At 44.0% G+C, this 13,495-nt stretch overlaps 1 protein-coding gene across 1 annotated transcript in view; it reads right to left on the reverse strand.

Moving 5' to 3' along the window:
- LOC307242687 (protocadherin-15-like) overlaps positions 1 to 13,495 on the reverse strand; it is a gene marked incomplete at both ends in the record, with an annotated part of 287,981 nt that overhangs the window by 141,537 nt on the left and 132,949 nt on the right. The window contains 1 exon segment of the mRNA XM_080017227.1: positions 2,372 to 2,465. Within this exon segment, the coding sequence (XP_079873353.1) occupies positions 2,372 to 2,465 (94 nt within the window).

The raw sequence follows: 13,495 nt of genomic DNA on the forward strand, positions 1-13,495 counted from the left end.
TTCTGACTGATTAAATGCTGAGTGGGACCTTTGTATGTCGATGTGTTGCCCCTCTCAGACAGCAAGAGAGTCAATTGTCATAATGTAGATCTGCATCTGTTTCATGATAAGTCAATGAGGAATTGGTAAGATTTTTGAATACAGCAGCTTACATAGACTTATTAATACTAGCTGCTAGTTCATAAAGGCCTATTCTCCTTTGTGGCCAAAACTGGCTGAAGCATCAAAATGGGGTGCAAAGTGCTTATCGACATAAACAAAAACATCAAGATTTCAATATTCTGGACAGAAGTTAATGACCCCAAATAAGGAAAAGTCACCTGGCCTCAGGCTGAAACAAGTATGTTAACCAGCCTTTTATTGATAACAAACACCTAAATATGGATCAAATATGAGGACTGTACACTCTGGAATCCGCTCCCCAGAGATGAAATGGGAGGGGGTTAACAAACCACAGCTGAGACCCTGGATCTGCTAACTCTTTTCTGCATCCCCAAACAACGGGGGTGCCGATTGGGACTGGATCAGGGGACCAAATGATGCTGTGTGTTGCCTCGGCCAAGACTGAATCAATAGACTCCCCACTCTCTTTCTCTCTCCCTGTTCACATGCAACCCACATTATTTTGTTTGATCTAAGCCTCCATAGGGAACCCCTGTCTTCTAGATCAGGCTATAAAATGGAAGACTCACCTGAATCATTTTTTAGATGCAATTTCTCCTTTGTGTCTAAGAGATCTGAATGAATATGAACCAATGTCAAATCATTCAGTAAGTGGAGTTACACTATTTCTGCAGATGTTTCTATGAAAAATGATCCAACTCTAATCACGATGCAAAACAACAAAATTACAATAACAGCTAAAGGTATTAACTCTCATACTGCCAGGCTGCCATCTAGTGGCCAGCAGATCAAAACTGCGATAACCACCAGTATTGCAATGTCCATTGTGTGTGGTATAAACAGATTAAAGATGATCATTTTATTAGTCGTGTTGAAATTATGTTTTAATAGACAGTAATTATAATTCGTCTAAATAGCTAATTAGTCACAAATGTTATGTTACTGATAGAATGGTTGAAAGATGACTGATGTTTGAAGAATTTATTTTTCATTTATCATTTTATTTGATATGTTTGTATGTAAACCATTATCTCAAGAGTTTGTTTTAAAATCATTAATTGGTTCGAACATAGAGTTGTGTGAAGCTAGGTGACCTTTGTGTGTAAAGAAATCACAATAACTAGGTAGAAAGAATTAGCAGCCAGTAAGAAAGGTGGCACACAAAAACTCCTCTGCTATTTTAAGAAGGTCAGACACCCAAACTCCTCGTTCCCTGGAGAGCATTTTAAAAGAAGCTGTTGACCATGGAATCTTCAGGCGGGTCCTCACTCGACCTTAAAAACTTTTCATTTTATTTTATGTTATTTATTTTAGTTTATTCATATTATATATATTTAGGTTATTTTAAGTTTTTGAACGTCTTTTCTGTAAGTCTTTGTTTTCGCCAAAGTTCGCACACAATTTAAATTCTACAAAACAAGCTTGCTTCCGCCACCAGCTGAGGGATTGTGTTTACTTATTTTCTTTATTTTATTTTGTCCTGTATCCTGTATTCATTTGCCTATTTTCTTTATCATTTTACAATTTTTATTTTCAGATATTTTAAAATTATTTCTTTATCATTTATTCTCTTATTTATTTTACTCTTTTTTCATTTATCCAAGTAGTTGGCATAATAAAATAAATCCTATGTTTTGGAAAGAAACAAGTCTGTTTGTGTTCCTTAAGAGGTGAGTAGTAAATGTATCGGACAAGATCTCCACCAATCCTTGTGAGACTGATAAATTAAAGTTAATTTGGTTAATTTGCTGTTCTCACAGAATTGGTGCCCCGTAAATAAAAGTCAGTTAATATGAAAATTTAGTTATATTTAGTTTAAGAAACCATTCAATATGAATTATGCCAAATGTGGTACTTAGCTCTTTTTGTTTGCAAATTGACAGTTGAGTCTCTGTGAACGCCTCAGTGTGTCTGGCTGCAGTTACAGAGTCGAGAACAAACTACTCCTTCGTCAGAATGACTCCCGATCCCTGAATCATTTGAAAGATTTGTTGCCTATGAACGAATGTTTGCGAGTCTCACCCCCACTAGTTTCAAACAAGGGCATATTTCGGAAATTCATCTATCATCTTTGCACTTTTCTGGCATAAATCTCTTAAGAATCATGTTGTGTTTATGATACATACATATTTAAAGCCAATAGCCAATACAAATGTTTCACAATATTCTTGAGGTAATGTGAAATGTCTGTCGTAAATTGACTTAATAGGGTTCAAAGGGGGAAAAGAAAAGGGTTTTTGTGTCTTACCCCGCCTGGGTGGCCATCAGAGGCAGTGACAACCAAGCGGAACTGGTCAGCAGTCTCTCTGTCCAGAGGCTTCCCCAGAAGCAACAGACCAATCCTGTGGAGAGACGCCAAACAAAGAAAATAAACGTCATTACAATCTCTACGGTCACTTCAAGTCATTTCAGGCTCATTTTTTATGGCACTTTATCACAGTGCGAGTGTTAAAATGTTTTTTTTCCCAGGACAATCAGCAACCCCTCAGGTCGTCAGAAGGGAATTATGAACCCTAAACCGAAGCAAGGAACATTTGCCAAGAGGCTGAAAAAGAGCAGGATCCAGCTTACAGGATTTCTATGGGAACAATTCGAGCCAAGTGGGTGATAAAACCGAGAGTAATGGAAACTATCATCGTCCATTAGCAGATAAAACCTGCCATAAATCTCGAAAATAAGCAACTTTTCATCCAAAATTCAATAAAATATCCACGTCTTATAGATATGTGGACATATGTGATCCACATCGTACTTTAGGGTCCCCTTTGAAATTTGAAATTTTTATTTTTTGACATGATACGAAAGTGTAGAATCAGCGCTTCAAAACAAGTTTTTACTTGTGGGAATCACTATTTTGGAAGCTTTTACTTGAAACAGAAGTTCTGAGAAATCAGGCTATAAAGTTTTTTAAGCATTTCCAGACTTTTGAAGCACAAAATAAACATTCAGAAAAACAATTAGTGAGTTATGGTTACATTTGAATAGTGCTGAACTCCTTCAATGAGATAATGTTGAATGTGTTTTTTCTGAAATAATATTTGAATCATTAATATATAAAATGCATAATTCAAGTTAATCCTTTAATTTTAGTATTTTTTTTTCATTCTAAGTTCATGCTCACTGTAGTAGCATGGCCACTCTATTATAGTAACTTCTAGTAACTTCTAAACATTCCCATTTCCTGCATTTATTGTTTTGTAACAATGATAGTTTGAAGAAAGTGACAACCTCACCAGGGGAATGCAATTCCCGGAATACAAGTGGAACCGTAAAGGGAACCGTAAGATCACCGTTTGCGCTGTTTTGCAAGTTCAGCACATTGATGAGTGCCTTAAAAGAAGCACTGTGACATCACAGATTGGGGCATGGCTAAATGGAAAGGTGTAGATAACAATAAACAAAACAAATAAAGGTTGAAATCAACACAAGGAAATAATACATGTCTTAATATTGGAGGCCTACAAACACGTTATCAGCCCCCCAAAAAAACATGATTTGGTGCTTTATTACTATTAGGGACGCAGAGGGCAGCGTTTTCTTTCCCCCGCCCCACGCCTTTCTCTTCCTCCCAAAGTACAGACGGACGACAAAGAAAGGCAGCAGCATATTTTACAGCCAGGTCCCTCACAAGGTGTAATTTAGTATTTAGGCAATCCAGACACAGTCTGGAAGCACTCCGCAGCCAAATGACCCATTATCTTTGTTCGCTCACACACACACACACACACACACACACACACACACACACACACACACACACACACACACACACACACACACACACACACACACACACACACACACGCACACAGGCGTGCGCGCACACACACGCGCACACACGCATGCGCACACACGCATGCGCACACACGCATGCGCACACACGCATGCGCACACACACGTGTAGAGAATGGACGGCTGCAGCTAAAGACACTTAGATTAATATCTATAATTTATACATTTCCCTTCTGTTGGCCACTGCTGCACATTGCTGATTCAAAGCCCCCGTGACCAGGCAGTCCAGATGCAGGCCAGCCGTTACTCCCTCCCCAGTCTCCCCCTCCACTGTCTCCCCCCACCCGGCCCCTCACCTAGCATCCACCCGCTGAGGACCTGACCAGCCACAAGATTACAACCACTGAGAGGTGAAATGAATAACATTGCTCATCTCGTTCCAATGGCACCTGTCAAGGGATGGAATATAATAGGCAGCAAGCGAACAGTCAGTTCTTAAAGTTGATGTGTAAGGATCCAATCAGTCAGAGCATTTCCAAAATGGCAGGTCTTGTGGGGTGTTCCTGGTACACAGTGGTTAGAACCAACCAAAGAGGGACAACTGGTGCACCGGCAACAGGGTCATGGGCCCCCATGGGCTCATTGATGTACGTGGGGAGCTAAGGCTAGACCATCTGGTTGGATCCTACGGAAGAGCTACTGTAGCACAAACTGCTGGGTCAGAACACACAGTGCATCGCAGCTTGATGCGTATAGAGCTGTGTAGGCACAGACTGGTCAGAGTGCCCATGCTGCCCTTTGTCCAGCACACCACACAAAGCACCTACAATGGGCATGTGAGTGTCAACGCTGGACCATGGAGCAATGGAACAAGGTGGCCTGGTCTGATGAATCACGTTTTCTTCTACATCATGTAGATGGCCGGGGTTAGAATCCGATCTGATCGAGCATCTGTGGGATGTGCTGGAACAACAAGCCCGATCCATGGGGCACCCACCTATGCCACATACCACAGGACACCTTCAGAGGTCTTGTGGAGTCCATGCATCGAGGGGTCAGAGCTGTTTTGGGTTAGGGTTGGGGGCAGTTACACACGGTTCCGCAGCTCCTATCAGAGCGATCTTTTCTCCAAACAAAGCAAATAAAAACTCTAGATGTATTTAATTTACTCAGTTTCCAGCTGCTGCATAGTAGATTGCTGATAGATCCTGAAAAAATCCCGCCTGAGTTCTCACGGTCTGGTGGCAAACCCTGCGGCCCGGTGTGGTCTGCGAGCCAGTGGTTGGGAACCTCTGCCCGAAAGGACATTCCGTGGTGATGGTCAGGTTTATTTCCCACCTTCATCGCCACATAAGTGTAATTACTGGTCAAAGACACTTTCCCTTGTACACACAGGAACACGCTGGAGGAGAGGGAGATGCGTCGGTGCGGCGTGAGTCTCTGCCGACGCAGACTTGGCACAGTTACCGGATTATTTCCGGATTATTTCTCTCTAATGTGCGTTCACTGCAACAACCTGGATGAATTTATGTTGTACTTTATTGCTTAAACTTATCCGGAAGGGAACAGGCAGAGAATCAAGGTCCAGGGAAATAGGCAGAGAATCAGAGTACAGGGAATCAGGCAGAGGTTCAGACGGAAGGTACAGGAAACAGGTCATAAATTAGACACAGCAGTATTGACACAGTGGATACAACGATGATCTGACAAGGACTGAGTGGACAGCGAACAGGGTTAATATAGGTGGAGTGAGGAAGGTGAAGGCAGCTGGAGCAACATTCCTTTCCAATAAACACAATAAACATGCACAGCATCGTCCTTCACACCTGAGCTGCTCTGCTCATGATTATTTATGCTTAAGCATTAGCGGAGAAATATAATAAAACAAACAATCTCCCCTCACTGATGTCAGATTGAATGGGTAACATGATTGTTCTGGCCTCTATTAGTCATTATTTGTGTTGTGACTTTTATTTTGTAGAAATTCCTCCACGTGCAGGAAATGGTTATGACGAAATCACATTCTTCCTATGCAGTGAAGCGTGTGTGCCACCAAAAAGTTATCGACCAACATACTTGTTCTTTCCGTGGTCCGTTCCGCGGTGCTGTCTGTGGTCAGACACAGAGTTGGAAAAGACGGCTCTGCTCAACACGCCTATCTCAGACTCTTTGGCGATACTCTAGCCGAGACTATCAAGCACCTCAGGAGGAGGGAGGAGTAGTGGCAGCAGCTCTCCGTGCACCTGCCATTTGCAGGAAGGTGCAAGGTCCCGTCCATGGTCCACAACAGCCACCGGAGTACATTCCGGGCCGTGCAGCAGCAAGACGAGCACAGAAGAGGCACACTGTGGAGACCCCCGAAGCACCACCGGCACCACTGCCCGTGGCATCGGGATCTCCTCCCGATACCTGCTCAACCAAGAGAGGCGTGCACCTGGTCATACCCGCCCCTGGGGGTCCCCAGGAGGAGACGGCAGTGACGATGTACAGGGGAAAGCGCCGAGCAGGACAGACCGTCAGTCAGTTAACAAGGCTGCTGCGGCGCAACCCACTCTGGTGGCCGTACTTCCCCACTCTAACTGGGAGGGAGGTTCTGTTTATTGAACAGTTTTATTGTAAATTAACCAATGTCATGTTTTTACCCAGTCGTGAAAGAGTATTCTTCCACTGATGATCATGGCTCGTGCCATAGCAACTTCTACCCAATTTAAAGTAGTGTTGTCTGCCCGTGGCACAAGGGATTAGGGGCCTATCGTTACGGTTACTGGTGCCTCTCACCTGCGGAACCCGGGTTGTGTTTATTGAACAGTTTTATTGTAAATAAACCACTGTTATGTTTTTACCTAATCGAGAAAGTATTCTTCCACTGATGATCAGGGCTTTTTCCTCTCTGCTTCTCTTCCTTGTGTCGTAGCAACTTCTACTCAATTTAAAGTTGTGTTGTCTGCTCGTGGCACAAGGGATTAGGGGCCTCTCGTTAAGGGTACTGCCGCGTCTCACCTGTGGTGCCTGGGGTGTACAACAGAGTGAGTGATTCCAGACTCTCCCACACATATGGTGAGCTCTGAGTCCTCAGACCCATGCCCCTAAGAGGGTGCATTGAGTCAAATGGCTTGACGTCTCTCCCTGGATGGAAGGAGTGTGGAGCCCTTCCTTGATGAATGGAATAAAGTTTTATCATCCTCCACGGTACCTCATAGGTGGGTGCGCGTTATGTCCGGGCGGGACTCCCACGATTGTGGGAGGTAAATAACCCTCGCGAGGCGCGTTGCCCCCCGGCCGGCCTACAATAAGCGTCTGATAGCATCAACAGAGGAAGCTCCTCCTCTGAACATAGAGATAGCGGTTTTCCTCTGCAGGTGGGGCCTGACAGTGGTACCGAACTGGTGCTGAACTTCAGAACAGAGGGTTTTAGTGAGATTACACCCGAATCCGAAGCCTACGGGCAGAGTGCGTCCATTTCCGGATTACACATGCTGAATCACCACATCGCGACTCCTCCATTCCGCATGCTCACAGTAAAGGTACTGCGCGGGCGGTCCTCAAGGGCGATTGTTCCACAAGCATTGACCTAGAGGACTTCCAAATCCTGATAGCGCCGACACACAGGCAGTTAATCCGCTTCACCTTCCAGAGAATAGCCTACAAGTTCACCAGGTTTGTTGTTCCACTACAAGCTTGGTCTGCACGTCTTCTCTCGCTGGATAGTGGCGACACACTGCTGTGTCGTCTGTGGATCAGAATCCTGATATACCCTGACGACCTCCTGATCTTGGAGCCCTCTGTGGAGCCACCGATCCTGCACACCAAGCTCAAATCTGCACACCCACACATAAACTTTGGGGTCATGATAAAGTGGGAGAGGGATGTACGTCCGGGCCGAGTCTGCTTTATACACAGGTCTTCAGGGATGCCTCCCTGACAGGATGGGGTGGGACCTGTTGTGGTCAGGCGGTAGGAGACAGTCGGAGACGGTCTCTACCGCCGCCAGCCTCGTTCCCACTGCCGCCAGACTATCCATCGCCTCCCTGGGCCTCCGCTCCCGAGCCAGTTGCTGGCTGCTCTACCGCCGCGGGCCTCACTGTTTTCAACCACTGACTTGGACTGCCTGCCTGTGCCGCCTCCAGGAGGACGGGGCTCTCCTGGTCGGCTACTGCTGTCCCTCGGATCTCCTTTGTTGCCGGACCTTAATCCATGCTCATTGTCAGCTCCTCCATGGTTCAACACATCACCCTGGCTGCGGCTAAAACCATCTGCTACCTGGGTGCTCTTGTCCGGGATATAGACTCCAGCATCCCACAGCTGCTGAATCAAAGCCGTCCGCCTACACTGTTCTTATCCACGTCGGAACCAACGATCTCAGGAACAAACAATCGGAGACACTTAAAGAAGACTTTATGAAGCTTATTGACAGTCTTGTACAGTCGTACTGCCGGTTCATCGTCTCCGGCCCGCTGCCGTGTCCCAGCTTTGGAGATGTAAAATTCAAGCCTGTCCTTCAGCTACACACATGGCTCAAGGGATACTGCTGCTCCCTCAACGTACCGTTTGTGGACAACTTCGGCACCTTCTTGAACCGTCCAAATGTCTTCAGACAGGTTGGAGTTCATCCAAACTTTCACAGATCACGCCTCCTCGCCTTAAACATGGAACTTACACTGAAATCGTCTGTTCGCTGCTGATGTTGGGTGAGTCCGATCCACTCTGACATTAATGACTGTCACTCTGCTCTACAAATTCCTGTACTTATAAACCATAGACCAAAATTACACAACTTCCCTGTAACATACAGGAATTTAAACAATTTACTACCGGTTCGGACTAAAACTCTCAGTACCCCGCAAAACCATGCACCCAGAACAATAAAAATGTCTCTATTAAACGTAAGGTCACTAAATAATAAGTCATTTTTAGTTAATGAGCTTATAAGTACTCATAACCTGGATTCCGCTCTATTAACTGAGACCTGGCTGGATAGAAATGGCTCAGTCGCACTCATTGAGACAGCACCTCCTAATTTCAAGTTCATCCAAACCACGAGAGCTGACCAGAGAGGCGGTGGAATAGCTGCTGTCTTCTCTGGTATCTATACCTGCAAGGAAATCCTCCTTGGAGAATTCACGTCTTTTGAACACCTTGCTATATCTATAAACTGCAGTGCCCCGATTTTAATCATCGCTGTCTATCGGCCACCAAAATCGAAATGTGGCTTTCTTGATTAATTCTCTGAGCTACTGTCCAAGGTCTCCACTGAATATGGTTGTGTAATTATCTCAGGTGATTTTTATATTCATGTTGACAATCAAACAGACCCAGATGCTCAACACTTCATTAGCCTATTAGAGGCATTTGACCTCACTCAATACGTTTCTGGACCCACCCACAATAAGGGGCATACTCTGGACTAAGTCATATCAAAAGGACTAAATATCACTGTACCCTATGTCATGGATATTGCTATTTCAGATCACTGCTGTTGCATTTTCTTTGACGTGCTCTTCCTGTACAACAGAGGGGTACCCGAACAATTAAAAAACGTATCATTAACAATAATACCATTGAAACCTTTAAGAGAATTGTAAATGAGTTACTGCTGTTCATGGCATCATCAACTGAGGATCCTCTGAACAACTTCAACTCCAAAATACAAAATATCATTGATAGGATTGAACCTGTTAAAACTAAAAACATAGAAAAACAAAAAGCCCCCTGGAGAAATGGATCAGTTATGAGGCAGCTTAAGATAACAGAACGAAAATGGAGAAAGCCAAATCTTCAGGTTCATCATGAAATTTGCAAGGATAGACTCAATCGATACAATATAGAAATGAAACAGGCCAGACAGTCTTTCTTCTCTAAAATCATTAATGAAAACCTCAACAATAGTAAAGTGCTCTTCTTCACTCTTGATCACAACAACCAGTCAGAGATGCTCTCCACTGAAAAATGTGAGGAGTTCGCTACATTCTTCAGTAACAAAATTATAGCTATCAGACAGAATATTAGTGCCTCAACATCCAGAAATGAACCTACATTCCAGGTCTACAGTAATATGACTGCTGCCCTGTCTCATTTCGTCCCCTTAGACATAAAAAGACTGGAAGATGTTGTTGGTCAGCTCAGGTCCTCCACCTGCTGCCTGGACCCCCTCCCTACCACATTTTTTAAAAGTTTTTAACTGCCTAGCACATGAGGTATTAGAAATTTTAAACGGCTCTCTTCAATCAGGTATATTCCCTGCAGCATTTAAATCAGCTGTCATTAAACCACTCCTGAAGAAGAGCAATCTCGATAAAACAGTTATTGGCAACTACAGGCCCATTTCCAACCTGCCGTTCCTCAGCAAAATACTTGAAAAAACAGTTTACCTTTAGCTAAACAACTATCTAACCTCAAACAGCCTTTTAGACACCTATCAATTTGGCTTTCGACCTCACCATAGCACAGAAACAGCACTTGTTAAAGTTCTGAACAATCTACACATAAACACTGATGCAAAAAAACTATCTGTTCTTCTGCTCCTGGATCTCCGTGCTGCCTTCGACACTGTTGACCATCAGATTTTATTAGCGAGATTACAAAAATGGTTCTAAATTGGTTCAAAACCTACCTACCTAGCTAGGACAGGCAGTTCTTCGTGTCCATTGGAGATTTTGTGTCAAACAAAGTGGATATTGTATGTGGAGATATTGTAAGGTTCGATTCTGGGACCATTATTGTTTAACCTTTATATGCTTCCACTGGCACACATTGTAAAGAAACACAAAATAAATGACCATAATTATGCAGATGATTCACAACTGTACATATCCCTATCTCCTGATGACCTACTCCCCATACACTCCCTCACTCAGTGTATTAATGATATTAATGCATGGATGTCAAAGAACTTTTTACAACTGAACAAAGACAAAACAGAAATATCATCTTATCATCTTTGGTGCAAAGGCTCAAAGACAGAAAATTGCAGCTCATCTTAGTTCTCTGTCCCTGGAGAGCAAGAATGAAGCCAAAAATCTGGGTGTAATCATAGCGATCTAAAATTTTAAGAGCCATATAAATCAAATCACAAAATCCTTTTACCATCTAAAAAACATTTCAAAATTAAGAGGCTTCCTGTCAAAAGCAGACTATTATTCTATTCACCGGCCTCCCGAAATCAGCTGTGCAGGGGCTACAGTTAATCCAAAATGCGGCTGCAAGTGTTCTCACTGGGATAAAAAAGTTTGAACATATCACACCTGTTCTTGGATCTCTCAGGTCCACAGGCAGTGGTCTTTTAACTATCCCTTGTACCAACTCTAAAGCAGGAGAAGCTGCTTTCTGTATATATGCCCCAAGTAAATGAAACACCCTACCAAGGGACCTGAGAGAGGCCCCCACACTGAATACTTTTAAAAGCAGGTTAAAAACCTTGCTGTTCGCTACAGTCTACGACTGACTGACTGACGTCTGTCTGTCTGTCTGTCTGTCTGTGTTACTGGTGCTGTGGCTGCTGCTAACCGTATACCTAAACTTAACCCTTGTTTACCTTATGGCTTAAATTAAGCAACATCTCTAATTTATACCTCAACTTAACCGTCTCTAACCTGAGTGACTTCTCCGGTTGCGGTGAGAGCTACCACTGGCGGTTCCGGTGACTTCTTTGCCTGTGCGTCGCTGTTGTCTTTTTTTTGCTGTTGTTTTTTGTTGCTGCTGCTGGAGTTGATGTTGCTGCTGCTGTTGTTGTTTTGTGGCTGCTGCTGCTACTGCTGCTATTTCTGTTGCTGTTGTTGTAGTTTCCGTTGTGATATTTCAGTGAGAGGATTATAAGAAGGGTGTGTTTTCGGAGTGATAGTCAAAAGGATCTCCCTCCCGAGGTCAGAATGAAAAACTTGACCCGTAATTTAGGGACACTAATTAAAGGACCGTGACTGGATTAAGATGAGACACTGCACAGAGTTTAAATTCCCGTTTCCGGTGAGGGCTACCACTTCCGGTTCCGGTGACGTCTTTGCTCTGCGTTACTTCGTTGAGATGAGAGGGTACACACTGTTGACTCAATACAGATGAGGATATATCTGGTTCCGATGAGAGCTACCACTTTCGGTTCCGGTGACATCTTCGCTTGTGCGCTGTTGCTGCAACTATTGCTGCTGCTGTTTTCTGCTTCTGCTATTGTTTCTGCTGGTATTGTCATTGCTGCTGCTAACCTTATACCTAAACTTAACCATCCACCATGACTGGATTTAGGTGAGATGGTGCACACAGTTGAAATCTCAGTGTCTGGTGAGGGCTGCCACTTCCGTTCCGGTGATGTCTTTGCTGTACGTTGCTTCCCTGAGAACTGTTGACTCAATACAAATTGAGATTATATATATAGATTAGATAGATAGAGATTTCTGGTTCTGGTGAGAACTACCACTTCCGCTTCCGGTGACGTCTTTGCTTGCGCGCTGTCGCTGTTGTTTTTGCTTCTGCTATTGTTGCTGCTGGTACAGTAGCCGCTAGTGTTGTCATTGCTGCTGGTGGTGTTGTTGGCGCTGCTAACCTTATACCTTAACTGGTGTTGTCGTTGCTGCTGCTAACCTACCTAACCTACCTAAACTTAACCATCTCTGACCTTATTCCTTAACCTAATCATCTCGAACATTATACCTAAACATAACAATGCCTAGACTTATACCTAAACTTAACCATCTCTAACCTTATATCCTAATTTAAATATCTCTTACTTTGTACCTCAACTCAACATCTCTAACATCTCTAACCTGAGTGACTTTTCCGGTTCCGGTAAGAGCTACCACATCCGGTTCCGGTGACGCCTTTGCGTGTGCATTGCTGTTGTTGCTCCTGCTTGGTTTTGCTGTTGTTGCTGGTGGTGTTGATGTTGCTGCTATTTCGGTTGCTGTGGTTGTTTCTGTTGTGATATTACACTCAGAGGATCATAAGAAGGGTGTGTTTTCCGAGAGAGAGAGTCTAAAGGATCTCCCTTCCGAGGTCTGTTTGGAAACTTGACCCGTAACTTAGGGACGCTAATTAAAGGACCATGACTGGATTAAGATGAGATGGTGCACACAGTTTAAATTTCCGGCTCCGGTGACGTCTTTGCTGTGCTTTACTTCGTTGAGATGAGATGGTACACACTGTTGGTTGACTCAATACTGATGAGGAGATTTCTGGTTTCGGTGAGAGCTACCACTTCCGGTTCCGGTGACGTCTTCGCTTGTGCACTGTTGCTGTTGCTGTTTTTGTTGCCGCTGTTGTCTGCTGCTGGTATTGACACTGCTGGTGTTGTCGTTGCTGCTGTTGCTGGTGCTGTTGTTGGTGCCGCTTACCTTATACCTTAACTGGTGTTGTCATTGCTGCTGCTGACCTTATACCTAAACTTAACTCTCGCTTACCTTATACCTCAACTTAACGTAACCTTATACCTCAAATTAACCATCTCTAACCTGAGTGACCTTTCCAGTTCCGGTGAGAGCTACCACTTCCGGTTCTGGTGACGTCTTTGCGTGTACGTTGCTGCTGTTGTTGTTGCTGCTGGTGTCGATATTGCTGCTGCCGTTGTTGCTGTTTCTGTGGCTGTTGTTGCTGCTGTTGTTGTTTTCTGTTGCTGTTGCTGCCACTGTGGTTGGAGTCGCTTTTATTGTTGTTTTTG

Source organism: Zeus faber (genome assembly GCF_960531495.2).
Source record: "Zeus faber genome assembly, chromosome: 16".
Lineage (NCBI taxonomy): Eukaryota > Metazoa > Chordata > Actinopteri > Zeiformes > Zeidae > Zeus > Zeus faber.